At 40.1% G+C, this 16,294-nt stretch overlaps 1 protein-coding gene across 4 annotated transcripts in view; it reads right to left on the bottom strand.

Moving 5' to 3' along the window:
- The window catches only part of fam13b (family with sequence similarity 13 member B), a 125,845-nt gene that overhangs the window by 24,171 nt on the left and 85,380 nt on the right, over positions 1–16,294 (bottom strand). For all 4 annotated transcript variants that reach the window (XM_049585847.1, XM_049585846.1, XM_049585848.1 and 1 more), the window contains exon 8: positions 3,290–3,334. In XM_049585847.1, the coding sequence (XP_049441804.1) occupies positions 3,290–3,334 (45 nt within the window). The remainder of the gene's footprint in view (positions 1–3,289; positions 3,335–16,294) is intronic.

The following is a 16,294-nucleotide window of genomic DNA, read 5'->3' as shown; positions in this document are numbered from 1 at the left end:
CAGACAAGAATCCAAAACTAAAAATATACCTATTATATCTAATATTTTGTAATCCTTTAAAGAATCCAACTTCCTCTTCCTGATCACAACAAAAACTGATCATCTTAATGTTACATTACATATATGTTCGGTCTATAAAATGTCAGAAAATGGTGGAAAATGTTGATCAGTGTTTCCCAAAGCCCAAAATGACGTCCTCAAAGTCTTGTTTTGTCCACGAACCAAAGATATTCAGTCTACTGTCACATCTGGAGTGAAGAAACCAGGAAACATTCATATTTTAAGGAGCTGGAATCGGATAATTTGGTTATCAAATTAGACGGCCACTTGACAACTAATTGATTAATCGTTGCACTTCTACTACATATATGTGTGTGTGTGTGTTATATAGCTACAACCCACTGCTGTACAAACAGGGTTCGATGGTGTGTAATGCTCCCCACTGTGTTCAATTATTGAATTCTCTCTACATGAGATTAACTTATGTGCTCTTTTCCTCAGTTACACTGACTCCAATAAGCTTAGCGCATTGTTCCATTTAATTAAAGTCGATGTTTTCAGAATAAGGTTCAGCAGTAACGCAGTAATGATGCGCAGGTTATAGCCTTCATCTCCGGAACCACGCGTAGGCCTCCTCACATAATCCTACCTGCCTCTTACAATGAACAGAGAGACCTTTACTAATCAATTAACACACAAACTGATGGGTTCATCTTCAAGACTGTTACTGGCATGATGTATATATACAATAGGAGACATCTGCTAATGAATCAAACATTTCGGGACTCTAATAATCAGTGAACGTGTTTCTTCTCAGTCCATATTAAGTCAAAATCCTGGTTTAGTGCTGACGATTAATAATAATGCTCAAAGCCAGGGAGCAGAGAGTAGAGGACATTACAGCCTATAAAAGGCAACAACAACAGTCGCTCTCTGACCTCTTCCACACTGACATGTGACAGTTGATCCACAGGCTCTACCCAGCTTTTATTTAACTTGCTCGACCTCGTGTGATCATAAAGCATCCCCTCCCTTGTTTACTTCTCGCAGGCTTTGTTTTCTCCTTCAGCTCAGACAGCAGTAGAGGTTAAAGACCTCAAAGAAAAAACACATTAACTGGGGAAAAATAACTCCCAGCTCTCTCTTCACACTCCTCCACACCACCTGCTGCTGCTGATGGATCATACTCCATCGTCACATCCAGTTTGATCTATGTTCCCCCGAATCTTTTTCTGTTATTTACATTTATAATAATCAACATTTCTGCTCTGTAACCAAAACAAGGTGATATCATACTGGGTGTGTTTGGAGTATAAAATATATCTACATAAGTGTGTTTGGGCTTCAAATTCACGACCATTTAAGCTAAAACTTATAAAGATGTTGGGCTGAGGTCAGATATATGTTTATGTGTGTGTTTGTGTGAGGATATATCAGCTATACACCCGCACAAACTGTGCACATGTTTCTCTGGACCAAAGGCTCACCTTCACCTGCAGCAGCAACTCAACCTCTAACTGTAGGAAGCTCAGGAACGACAACCTGAAAGATTTCTGTGAGGGCATCTGTTATAACTGACCAGGAGTTGACTACAGGTCATTTCCACAAACAGGGTATAAGGGCACCTTGTTGACTGCAGCCATGCCAGCATTCGTCAAATCATCTTATTCATTTTCATACATTTTACTAGGGTAATACAGTACGTACCCTGTGCAAAATTTTCTTTGACTGATTCATACGGTGGCCCGTATGTCTTTCTCCCAGCAAAGCTGTGTTCGTGAGTTACTCTGAGCTGTGCTGACTCTCACAAGTTTATAAATACTAAAGACTAATCCTTTTATGGCAACAATGTCCCGTAGCTTGATGTCTATATCTTTCAGTTTATCACTCTGCATTAAGATTTATAACTGGTGATAACTATAATACTCATCATTGTGAGCTGTATGCTCAGATTGGGTGCCCCTATCTCTCTGTAATACGTGACAGACACTGGGTTTTATTTATTTATAATGCCCTTATTGTTTTTTTACCCCTTAAATTGATGTCTTTAAAGGTTATCACACACACTCAAAAGATAAGATTAGTAGGTGTCAGCTGTTTCAACTGATCCTTGAAAATCCAATTTTTCTCACAACTTGGAATATCATGCTGAGCAATCTAAAGCTTACCTCATTTTTATGCTTAAGGAGATGCAAAATTTTAGTTTCACCCTGTCTTACTTCTTGTTTCAAGTGATTTATTTGCTTGAATTTTAACGTCTGTATGTGTTGTTAAGGTCTGTATATTTTACTTATCACTTTACTCACATCTTTTCAAAATGGCTTTAGACTCAGCCTGAATCGTCTGGTGCTTGTTCCCTGGTGTGTTCCTGTTTAAGGCCTCAGTTGCCTGCATTTGCTCTATGCTTAACTTTGTTTAATTTATTATATTGCCTTTGTTTTTACTGATTGCGTGTTTTATTGTTTGATTGCTTTATTGTATTTTGTGAATTTCATTTCTGTGAAAGGAGCTATATCAAATAAATTTTTTCTTTATTATTATTACATATTTTACAAGTTTCCTGATTGTGTCCTTGGTGCAGATGATCTTTTGTTTTTCCCTCAGCTATATTGCACATAAGGTCTTTACTTAAATGTTTTTCAGAGTTAAAATAAAAGTTGAATGAATATGTTATTCCTGAGAGCTTCGTGCCCTCGAGCCTTCAGGACAGTACATTCATATTAACGTATAGCACCATAAAAAATGACTTTATACTGTATCCATGTTGTGCAGAAGTATGACAGGGCCGAGGCCTGACAGTCATGTGATTGCTGAGTTCATGTCCCTGGAGGTCTAAAAGCACTGAGCCATGCAAAATGTATTAGTTTAGCTTCATAATCAAAACACAAGGCCAGCTTTCCTCTTTCCTCCTTATCACTTCCTCTTGACCTCTTACCTTTCTCCCAACTCGACTCTTCTCTGCACTGACTGCACTTCTTATTTCTTTATCTCTGTTGTTTCGCCTGCCTCTTATCCTTTTATTCCCTCTTCAAACATCAGATAACCTGGTCTTTTATGTTTCATTTACAGCCGCCCTATTATCCACTTAATGACATCATATAAACAGTTTGTTTGCTTTAAGATTTTTCCCATTGAGTTGAACATAAAATGACTTCTCAGACTTAGTGTGGCTGAAATGTAATTGCAGGTTGCTATAGTGAGTGTACATAAAGAAGTGCCTACATTGTTGTGAGTGAATAAAATGCTGGTGAGCGTGTGTGTGTGTGTGTGTGTGTGTGTGTGTACTTACTCAGCAGAGTCAGCAGGCAGGATGGATATGGGGGAGAGGTGGGAGCTGTAGAGAGAGAGAGAGAGAGAGAGAGAGAGAGAGAGAGAGAGAGACAGACAGACAGACAGACAGACAGAGAGAGAGAGGGAAAAGGACAACATGGTTAGAACATCACGTACTCCTCAACTGCCTTCCCATACTGACGGAGTGACCTTGGAGGGTGTCGGGCAGCCAAAGTCAAAACAGGGAAAAAGAACGACATTTACAACAGTTGAGGGTAGGAAAAAGAAGACTAAAATGTGTGAAAATCAGCAAAATGACTTCATGTTCTCACTGCAGCTGTCTCCTAACCTCAGATCCCCTGTGCCAAATGACAATCTCAAGAAATGCACACACACAAACGCACACACACAGTTTCAGTCACTGGCGCCACTCTGGGTGGGCAGATTGTTATTTAGGCTACAGAGCGCTGCTAAATCCTGCTGATCAGATAGAAGGGTGTGTTTGTCAAGTCTTGCTGTGTGTTCTAAGACCCACAATGCCATACTATATAATATGATAGAAAGAGATTTAGTATGTCCCAGTACATAGTATGTCCTCTGCAGTATGCCAAAAATACCAGAATGTTCTATTACATCCGGTCCTATTTGCAGTATGTAAACCAGCATGCTTTCCTGGCTGTTCTGACCCACAATCCTCTACTCAGCCGACGATATGTCACATCGGCTGAGGCACACACAGATGACAGCTGTCAGAAGTCGCAATAATGGATGACAGAGCATTGAAGTAATTGATGTCCAGTCGAATAGTTATAATAGGAATATTAATTGAGTAAGACATATATATCATAAATATTACACATAACTATAAAAATAACAATGACAAAAAAATGCAGATGTAATCTAACTGTCAAAAATATAATGTTAGACTTTACAATCTGTGGTGTTAAAACTTTAAAGTAAAACTACATACACTGCAAAGTAACAACAGCAGAGCTCTCTGGGTTGATCTCTGTTCATTTTATTTCCAAGGTAACTGATATAAAAGCAAGAGGGTCAAAGTTCAAGGCGTAATGTTATAAGTAGTAGTAAGTCCTGATTGTGTGCATACTGCATGCAACAGTATGTACTCTCAAGGGCAGCTGCAGAACCTTTCCAACAGTAAAAATATAAAGCACCCATATATGTTCCTCAATGTTCCTCCATGAACAAGGTGTGTACCTGTTTGCGTGTGTGTGTGTGTGTGTGTTTGGGGTTTCACACAAAACAACTAGTCAACGCTGTGCATTGTTGTGGACTACTAGTTCACGGTGCAGTTATAAAGCGGAGACAATATATTTACAGCAGATCTGCAGCTGGGGCATCTGTGGGTAGTTGCTGTTGTTGTTGACAGGTCACAGTTGTCATGCGTGAGCAGTTCGGAGCATTAAAGCAGCAGACATGCAGCCTAGTGTCCCAATACTTAACTCCAATCAACAGTGTGAAAATATTTTACCAAAGCAGATAAAGCGTCAGCTGATATATACGTTAGGCTGCACTAAAGGACCGTAATAGTACAAGTGCTATGCTAAACCTTTTAATTAACATTAGCAAGGAGCAGCACCCACACAGTGAACAAAGTTGGCATCACCATCCACCGATAAAAGAAGCTAACAAGTCCGTTAGTAAACCTCATTGTAAAAGGACATTTTTTTGATTGCTGCAGTGTATGGAGATGACTCTAGGGACATCATACATTTTTTAACCGGGCTACATTATCCTCCACCATCAGTTCTGCATGGGTCTGATTTTCAAGACCTGCTCCCAAATCAAAACCAAAATCAAAGCAACGAACAATACCGTGCCCACCTAGCCACCCACACATATGACCAATTAGTTCTGAAACCTGACCCAGCCTGCCAACACAAGATCTGCTACTCGGCCCAAAACCACCAATCCTACAATAACCACGCACTGCTCAAGTAATTCTGTTGGACAGCATGTTTTAAGTGATCATTATGGGACACTTTATAAATGTGAAAATAAGATAATTTATTTTTAAACACAGGTTACTCAGGAAATACATGTGACTGTGTGTGTGTGTGTGTGTGTGTTGAAATAGAGAGGCGTCTGAGAAGTGTCCGTTGATACAGCAGTCTGCCGCTGGCCTCACAAACACACACTATCAGACACACACACTGAGGCACGCCAGGAGTCCAGATTTATATAACACTCCTACACACACAATACAAGGTCGTTCACATTATGCCCAAGTGCATGGGTGCATCTCGTGTGTGTGTGTGTGTGTGTGTGTGTGTGTGTGTGTGTGTGTGTGTGTGTGTGTGTGTGAGAGAGAGACTCAGGCAGTCAAAGTCATCTCATTAGAAAAAACAGCAGCTGACATTATGCAACCTTTTTGTGTGGACGTATGTTGGATTTTTAACACACACACACACACACACACACACACACACACACACACACACACACACACACCTCAAGTCCTCAGGTAGATCGATACAGGCTGAATTATTTATGGCAGTTAGGAAACGATAATGCCTCCATCTTTATTCTATCTCCATCTTTTCTTCTCCCTCTTCACTTGCTTTTTGTTGCTATTCTTGACATCCAACTCTCATTTTTCCTCTTCCTCCTGACTTTTATCTTTTCCTACCTACCTGTAATTCCTCCCCATCATGCTATAAACAAAAATATTTTTACAATATTTATTTATTATTATTATTATTATTATTATTATTATTATTATATATTTATTTATTTATTTATTTAATATTTAACAATCTTTACACTTTGTTTTTGTTTATCTCAAGTTCTTCTTTCTCTACAGTGTCTTTTCCTCCTCCCTCGATTCTCACTGGCTTTGAATGTAACAAGCATCTCACATTCCCTTTTCCAACACTGTAACCTTGATCATGAATGTGTGTGTGATGAAGAGACAGACACAAAGAGAAGTGTTGTGGAGATCAAACAGTGAGCCTGCCAAAACAGCCAGAAAAAAGAACCCTGTGGGTGTGAGTGAAGTAATGAAATGTGAAAAGCTTCTGACTCTGTGTAAGGCCAACATGCATTTCAGCCATCTCTCTGTAAAATCCAAGAAATATTTTAGAGTCCCTAATTATCTGGATAGAGTTCACATCAGATTCTTTGTCATTTCAAACTCCAGTTAGTCAACACAGAGAGCTGCCCTTTACACAGAATGCGCCCTGCAGGCTTCCCACCGCAGTGACTGTTGGTTCGACACACTGATAACATCTGACAGCTCAGGCTCTCCTGCTGAGCTGTTCCCTAAAGGGCCCGCGCTGGGTGGCTGCATCACTAACAATAGATCCTTGATAAGGTCCTCAAGGACATTACGTAATCTCCATGTGCCCCAAGTAGCAAAGATAATATCTGATCTTACACCATTCTGGCCCCGAAGGCTTGAACTGAAATCACTGCTGCAGCCTTTGGGGTGTTCCTGCGCTCCCTTAGCTCCATAAGCTGCAGCAGAGATAACGTTTCTATCAGCATCAGCTGAGTCCTGCAGGACCAAACATGACACCCTTTATAGGGCCCTTTGGGGCATTTCTTCTCTGTCGAGGACACCGTGAAGGGCAGAGACGATTGAGTATTATAGGTCCCTGATGGTGGAGAGAGTGGTTATGAAGAGGTTCTGATTGTGTCTCAAGGTGGAAAGTTTCCTTTTATAATAAAGCAGCACGGCTGTCATCAGGGCCGTATGTCATTTTTACATTCAGAGCTCCAAAGGTTTTTGAGTTCTGAATATCAGTTGGTGTATTTCATGACGCTATAACCCTACTTTTTAGTTTTAATTCCTCAAACAAAATCTTCAATTTGAATAAAATGATTCATCAGATTAAATGAGCCTTTTTTAATTTAGTTTATTTATCAAAGTCAGGGTGAAGTAAAATCTGAGATTTACATCTAAACACATTATAAATGTTAGAAAACACTTGTTGAAAATGTGAAAAGACTGGGAACTATATTGTATTGAATCGTGGAATCAAATGGTTTTCATTTCTGTATTTGCGTTTTTTGGGTGGGGCTAAAAGTCTGCTCGATACAAATGGAGCAACCATTAGCACGAGCCCCACCCCAACACTATATACTGACTACAGCCTTTGAGTTTTGTTGCGGCTTGAAAAAAGATAAAAATGACCATTCTGTTGCAGGCTGAGAAGAACTAGGCAAATATTCAGGTTTAGACTTTGATTGTGGCTCTGGTGGCTTAAACACGTATGGCTGCACAGGTCCAATAAAGCCACTGGATGAAGCATCCACTGTAGTGCTACAATTAAAAGAGGCAGCGGCTTCCCTGCAAGTGGGCGTGGCCTCAGCACATTCAGCGGACACACCCTCAGCGTCTCAAAACAGATAATACTGGCTATTTTTCCATTTTTAAAATGTAATGTTATACACTAAGCGACTTTTTAATCAATCACATTTGGCTGAGTGCTTTACAACACATTTTTCTGTGCTTTGACAAACTGCACATATTTACTTTTGCTTTACCTGGACTTTAGATCAACATTATTTAATAAATGAATGCAATTTATTTTGTAAGATAAAAACATGTTGTGAAATTTGAAAATTATTATATATTTTTTTCAATATATTTTGACTTTACAATGCTCTGAAGTTAATGGAAATGTTTGGATCACATGAGACAGAAATAATCCCACGTAGCCACCACTGGAATCTAATTCTACAAAGAGTAGAATACTAAATAATATCAGTGTAGCCTAATCGTAATTAAAAACAGAAGCTGTGCAACATTCAAATGTTGATTTGGAATTCAAATGTCAAAGTTATAAATGAAACTTTGAACTATTCGGTCCAGCGCTATCTGTCACACTGACACATAAAGAGACAGTATAACTTGCAAATCATATTTTGGTTCAGCTACATGACAGATTGCTGAAGACAACACATCAGTCTCTATGTGGACTTTTGTCCAATATACACCCTGTTTTGTAAAAATACATGGCCAAAAAAGACAATAATGTAAAATTCAAGTGAAAAATAATCCACTGGTTACTGCACTGACAGAAATGTATACACAAGAAACTGAATACACTTCTTCAGACAACAGCAATTTTGCTGTTGCGCTTTAAAAAGTAACATTACACCCCATAAAATCTTGTTTTTGCTGACCTCCGGGGGTTCAACCTCTCACCCCGCTGCAGTGATGTAAGAGTGAACTGCAGGTTGTGTCAGGTCACTGTGACATCACTTTTTGGGTGTGATCACAGGTGCAACAGACTCAACACTTTAAATCAGAGAGCACTGATATTAACTGACTCTTAAATAGGGTTCCATAGAGTTTTGTTTGATTGTTTGCTGTTTATTTAAGATAACTGACATAAAGATTAAAGGGTAAATGCACAAAAATGTAATAAAACTGGTCATGTTAGTGTGTTGCAGCTAAGAGTAAACATATTTTAAAGAAACCTATCAACAACAAGGTTTCTCATGAAGGTTAAGACTGACCTTAACAGTTCATGTTGGCCAAAACCTGCCACACGTGAGCGGGCGCCACAATAAAGCTCTGGTTGGGAAATTACAGCTTGGCTTTCAAAAGTGCTCCAAGTACATGTAGGTCGGATAATATCAGCTCCTGCCCCACAGACACGACCGCAGTAGTAGCCAAAGACGGAGATAAGACCTTGATAACATCTTAAGGAGTCACACCTTTAGCTCACTGGTCGTTGGCAGTGATACTGTAAAACCGTTTAAAGTGACCTAAGTAGTGACTTTGTCGTCACAAAAGGAAAAAAATAGCTCTACCTGTTTTCAGATTTGATTTAGTGGTGCTGACTGATGCTGTTTTCATCTGCTCATATCTGAGAGCTACACATTATCAATGGTTTAATTTAAAATTAGATTAAAACACATCACTCATTATCAGTTTACTTTTCTGATTTGCTTTAGCAGCTACATCCTTGAGGGCGTATGAGGTGAGCTGTGGAGTAAAACGAATTCACTGCCAGATTCAATCAGATCTCATCAGGCTAATCTGCATCTGCTAATCAGATCCCTCTGCACGATCCCAGCGGGAAAAATCTGCTGCTTCAGTAGGCAGGTGTGCATCACCATCATCTGTCAGTCTGTCTAACCTGTGTTTTTAACATTTATCCATTAGGATCCAGACATTTTGATATCATGTTAACATAAATAATTAGTCTTCTGTGATGTCATGGTTTTTATTATCCTATTAGTCTGCGTAGTCTGGGAACATGTTAAGTTTTTTAACGTGACATGCAGTGTAATTACGTTTAATATTGTAAGACTATATAGGAATAGGACATCAAGTCAGTAGTGGACCAATCAAGATAAGATTCTGGTAGGACTTTGCCTGCCATTTTTGTAATCTCAAATAAATCTTATTCAAAATTTTCCCTGCCTCATGCTAGTACTTTGGGTTTTTACAAAAGGAATCGGAACACAAGTCAAAACTGAGGGTGCTTTCAGACCTACAGTTGTCTTGCTTTAGTCTGAATCAGGGACTAATTTTGTTCAAAAGTTGCATAATTGCCTAGAGTTGGTTCGTGTTCTCACGGCAGCATTTACAAGTGGACCAGATCAAATGCCTTGTGTGAGAAAGCTGCTCTTGATTGGTCAGAACTTCCATGTGGGAAAAATCCAGGTAAGAAGTAAAAGATAGGTTGAAGAAGAGTACACTTGCAAGATAAATGTGACACCTTCTAATGTCACAATGGAGGGACAACTACGCAGGTTGATTTTAGCGCTGCTCATCGTGGACTATATTGCTGTCATTGTTCATTTTAGTCAAACCATACAGTTTGAAAACGAGGCGCGGCTCCAACTAGAAAACAATGTTTTGATGCATTGCATGTGCTGAATGTGCATATTAAGGCAGTACAGGAGGAGGTGCACATTAATAATCCTCCAGGACTGTAACATGCTCATGTTTAACCCAAACAATGTGTCGTGTGACTGCAGTTGGTTCACATCCAGGTCTGAACACGTTCTCACCACAAACGAACTGCACCAGAGTTCATTTGTAACCGGACTGAGACCACCTCTTCAAGAAGTTCCTGGTCCGGTCGTTTTGGTGCACACCTGAGTGTGATTGTTATGTTCACACCTGCTCAAACGAACCGAACTTAAGGGGCAAACGAACTTGAGTCTGACTGAACCGAACCAAACAGGGCAGGCACCATGAGACACCTTGATGACTGAGTGCAACTTGGTTGTATTAAAATGGCTGCTATAACAGTTTTTGTTCTGCACCAATCTAATCTAATCTCAGGAATATCATGTTTCGTTCTGCAGTGGAGCAATACTAGGCCTCATATCATATTGTAATCTTTCATTTTATATCTCCAGAAGGTTTGTGACCTTCATATATTTGCAGATAAAATCACAGAGAAGTGTGGTTAGCCTTGGTCCTGCTGTTGATGTACTGCAGCAAAACGTAGAAACTCTTTCCTGCTTATTTTTACACTCAGCGCCAAGGTGAAGTTCTTCTTTTTACTATGACTCAGTATTCTAACAAAGCACGCTTCAGTCCAGCTCTCACAGTCTCTGCTGCCTGTCCGCATTTGGCCAAGTTCATTTTTGTTGTTGTTACGCAACTGACCTAAATGTATGTACTCTATACTACGGATCATATATATGTAGGGCAAGAGTGTCAGTTTCACACTTATTTACTGCAGAGCTGAAACGCTGTGCTGTGGTATCTGTGGCCTCGTCTCAGCTGACTGAGTGACTAAACAGCAAAAACATCCCAGAATGACAGTTGTCTGTCTGCGGCATTCAATTAACAAAATAAAATGACAACAGAGGAAGTTTGTGTTGTCAGCGCAGACGGTAACAAGGAAAAGGGCTGACGAAGGGCGTCCTGAGATTATTTACAACCATTATTCTGGTGGCTCGATATAAAGGAAGCAGAGTGTGTGGGTGTGGGTGTGTGTGTGTCTGTGTGTGTGTGTAAGGTGAGTTTGAGGTTAGTTGTGATTCCAAAGAGGTGCAGTTGTCAGCAAACCTGACTCTGCTCTGCTCTGCTTTGGCTGGAGGTACTACAGACTGCTGCAGTCTACGCATCCACCCACGCACAAACACACGAAAACACCCACCCACCCACACACACACACCAGCATGCAAAAAATGACGTATTCCACTTTGACTGGTCGCCTACTTCAAAGACACACACAATTTGTCTCTTTAAACTTTCTGTTCACACATACAGAAGCATCGTCTTACATCTCATAAACAGCTCTTCATCTCACTGCCTCTGAATCAGTAAACATTTATAGAGCCTCATGTCAGAGCCAAGAAACTCTCACCGAGCCTCACTACAAATGTTTGCATTCAAACAACTCAAACACTGACCAGGTCACAGATTTAAGATCTGTGTTTGGTTTCCTGCTCATTTGTTTGTTTCCATTAGCAGCGTTGTACTTGGGATTATAAATGACCAGCGCTGCTCTCCATCATTCGTTTCCCCCCTAATTATCCTGCAGATATTCGGCCATCTGAGAAGAATCATCATATTTAGTTGACTCAACAAATCCTCCACAGCCCCTTCTCTCTGTTTCCTCAACCATGCTTCAATTAATCATTCCACTTGCAGAGTCATGAGGAGCTGAGGCAACATTGATAGCTGATAGCTTGCACTTAAAATGTTTTGGCGTTGCCTGAGGAGGCAGTTTAAGTGTGTCAAAAGTTAGTATGGTTTCTGGCAGCAAATAAAATTCTGTCTTATGAATGAAATGAAAATCAAGAAAAATGTTACAATCTCCAAAACAAAAAGCTCACATTCAACCAACAGTCAAATCCCAAAGGTATTCAAAAGTATGTGAATTACAAAAACAAGAAGATAAAACACAGAAACAGTAAATCAGCAACACATTCCTCTGCACCCAGTAATATCAATCAATTATTTCAGTGGTTTTTCACTCAAAAACACAAAATATTCTCTGGTTCAAGCTTCTCCAATGTGATAACCTCTTCTTTTCTCACTTTTACATGAAAGTAAATTCAATATTTTGAGGTTCTGAACTGTCAGACAGAATAAGACATGAAGGCGTCACGTTGGACTCTCTCGATTAATTAAGGAAATAACTGGCAGCGTAATCACTACTGAAAACAGTCGTTAGTTGCAGCCCTAAATAAATCCTTCCAATTTTAAAACTGGCCATTTTTCCTTGATAAATGACTTTAATGATTATTTATTAAAATTACTGGCATCAATTAGTTGCCAACAATTTTTGTTTTTATGTTTTTCTTTTTATCTATGATGGTTTGTCATTTATAGGAGAGGTATCTTCATGAGCTGTTTTTGGCGTCTAACTGTCCTGCACAATGTTTTAACTTAATTTGTTTCTCGTGTATTTTCTACACAGGTATGTGCAAATAAAAGTAAACTCAAGTAAACTAAACTAATTTAATATCAGTAAACTAAATTGATTGACCTGCTATTTTAAAAAAATATCAGACACAAAAATGTAAAGTATGCCCCTTTTCCCTTCACCACTTATCACTGCATAGGTCATAGACAAATATTTTTTGAATATTTTTAAAATAATTTTCAAATTGATTGAAGAGCTTCTTTAAGTACTTTGGTACTCAAGAATAGGAATGGACAGTATGGAAATTTCATGTCACAATTCTCCTGGCCAAAATAATTATAACTTACGTTTTTATCCCTATAATCATAAAAATAAAATCTTTAAAAGGCACTTAAATATACTGGACTCATTCAAAGGGATAGTGCACCCAAAAATGAAAATTCAGCCATTATCTACTTACCCATATGCCGAGGGAGGCTCAGATGAAGTTTTAGAGTCTTCACATCCCTTGCAGCAATCCCAGGGGAGAGAGGGTAGCAACACAACTCCACCTAATGCAGGCTGACGGCACCCCAGATTCAAACGTCCAAAAACACATAATTGAAACCACAAAATATCTCCATACTGCTCGTCCGTAGTGATCCAAGTGTCCTGAAGCCCTGACATAAAAAGTTGTTTGGAAAAACGTCATTTGAACTCTGTTTTTAGCCTCATTGTAGCCTGTAGCTCTAATTGCCTCTCTGTACACTGCGCTCACGTGAGACCGTGAGACATGGGCAAATTACGTTTCTCCAAAAAACTTCTTATGTCGGGGCTTCAGGACACTTGGATCACTACGGACAAGCAGTATGGAGATATTTTGTGGTTTCAATGATGTGTTTTTGGACGTTTGAATCTGGGGCGCCGTAAGCCTCCATTAGGCGGAGTTGTGTTGTTACCCCCTCTCCCCTTGGATCTCTAAAACTTCACCTGAGCCTCCCTCGGCATATGGGTGAGTAGATAATGGCTGAATTTTCATGTTGGGTGCACTATCCCTTTAACCTAACATTTTGGGAAGAGAAAAATATATTGGGAAGAGAAAAATATATACTTTTCAGGGAATAACAATCTTGAAGTGCCAGGCTTACATATCTGTCTACATGAAATGTGGTAATATTTGATAAAGACTTCTTGCGTTTTTAGAGGTTGTTGTATACGCAGTCTGTTTTTGCAGCATCCCTTTTATCGTTGGTTGCCTCATGTCTCTTCAGGTGCTGCTGGACACAATATTCATGATTATCCCCATAATTGAAATTCACCAGGATCAACTTATTGTGCCTTTTATTGCGATACACAATAAAATTGCATCTTGTTCCATCACTACCCGAGAATATTAAAACATGCACAAACTGCGAACAACTGCGACGTCCCCCTATCATGAGTGCACCTGCTTACATGCGTCACATGTATGAAGACGATATTTGTGATTGAACAACTGCCTATGAAGGGGACAACTGCCATTTTCTGTCCGTCCATAATGCAAAGATGCTGACACACTCTCAGCCACACACACCCTGCTTTCCGTATACTTAGATTACATAACACAATAGCAGCTGTTAAGTAATGCCATGACCCCTTTCTCTTCATCTTCTGCTCTCTTTCTATTCCCGCACAAGAAAAGACACAGACTTCCTCTTGATTCTTTCTATTCTCTTTCATGGTCTGCATGGTAACAAAACAATGAGCGAGGGAAACACAGTCTCATTTCCCTCCATTCTTCCATTCATAGTAAAAAGGTATTACATCACTTAACATGGAGGGGTCGACTAATGCATTCGAAGTTGATTCATTCTTCTAGGTTTCCTCTAATAATTGAGCTGTTAATAATCCGCTCCATTCAGCCAATGTCATTTCACCCTCCAGTGCTCATTCATTCATCTATCTATCCTAATATATATGACATATTTGCACTCTTCATCCATCCATCCATCCATCCATCCATGCAATCATTTAATCCAGTCAGACTAGAGGAGTTACATAACCCAGATGTTTACCTCTGCAGCAGAATGTCACAGGCCATTCTCATGTTTCCAGCTGTTTCTCTCACTGTGATTTGTCCCTTTTATTTTGTTTGGGTGTTTTTATATCAGCCTGAAGGTGTGTCAGGGTGAAGGCTGTGTCGTATGTCTGGTTTGTCAGTTTCTCTGTTACGTCTCTTCTTCTTCTTCTGCTCGTTTCGGTCAGCGAGCTAACACGCTCTGTAGGTTATTGAAGTCCAGTCTGTTTTTTATTTTTCAAACCCTGCGGAGAAGTCGGCTTGACTTTTAACCAAACTCAGCACGATTTCTGTCCCTTTCTTCCTTTTGCCTGTTAACCGCTTGACACATCTCCTGCAGGAGCAGGATCCTGCTGTTCTGTCTGAACTCTCAGTCTCTCCTTCAGATTTCTCCTCTGTCAGTATCGGGTCGGTGTGTAGGTCGGCCTTGCATCCAGCGGGTTGGTTATCCCAGTTGAGCACTTTGAGGTGTCAGCGTCAGCACCAGCAGGTCGAGCAGCAGAGTCAGGGTATTGCCTGGGTGCATTCTGTGGCGTCTTCTTAACTGGTGTGTGTGTGTTCTGGAATGAGTGTGTGTGTGAGGTTGTCTCAGTCTGCACTCTGTCTGTGGAAGTGCTGCAGTAAACATCCAGAGCTCTGCTCAAATATATGAGCTTCTGATGTAACCAGGCAACAACCCTCGGGAGGACCAATGGGATGGGAGGGGCTGAAGATTGGAGCCAATCGTAAAAAGGGAAGGACTTCTGTGTGCCAATCGCGATGCAGAGAGGGGAGGGAGGTTTGATCTTTTTGGTCCAGTCAGTGGTGACTATAAACTCAGCAGTTATTACAGCCGGACCAGTGGGCTGTGTAATGGTGCACGCACATACACACACACACACACACACACAATGCACATGATATCAGAAACACACACCTGTGTCTAACCCCCTCTGAGCCTTATATAACGGCAGCGTCTCAGACAAATATAAGCATCAACACATTTAACAAATTACTGATTACAGAAAGAGAGAAAGAGACGAGTGACAGTGATTCATAAGGAGCTGAGCTGAATATTAGGAGACTCTGAGGGAGAAAACAACACAAACAAAAGTGGAGGGGGGAAAACAGGGACAGACAAGGCAGGGGGAGGCAGGTATCCAAATAATTCATGTGTCTCAAATCTGCATTTCAGCCATATCTGTGTCTAAACTGTATGTGTGATAACCCAGGGCAATCATGGACTGTAAACTCGCTGATAAACACGACTGAACTCAAGCACGCACATGTCACTCTCAAGGAAGCTGGGTTAGTTCCTTTTGTCCTCGAAATGTCTCTGCGTGTCAGTCAGTGTGTTTGCAACAGGACGAGACTTCAGATCAACTTTGTTCAGATCAGAGTAAGAAATGTGCTGGAGATTAAACGAGGTCACACCAGAGCAAGCACCAGAGAGGGAAGCCTCGCAAAAATGTCTCACTTTAACTTTAAAGTAACATCACAAAGAAGGGCGACAAGGACAAAGACTTTCAACTAGGGTTGGGCAATATGAAGATATTATATTGTTACTAAGATACAAGACTATGTATCATCTTAGATTTTGGATATTGCTGTATCATGATATGACATATATGGTGCTTTACAGTAAAGTGATGTAAACTTATCAACTTACCAGACTTTTTATTTGTTTTAACGCTTGCCT

This window comes from Epinephelus fuscoguttatus, linkage group LG9, assembly GCF_011397635.1.
Source record: "Epinephelus fuscoguttatus linkage group LG9, E.fuscoguttatus.final_Chr_v1".
Lineage (NCBI taxonomy): Eukaryota > Metazoa > Chordata > Actinopteri > Perciformes > Serranidae > Epinephelus > Epinephelus fuscoguttatus.
The sequence above is the reverse complement of the archived record's forward strand: the minus strand, read 5'-3'. Positions and strand labels throughout refer to the sequence as shown.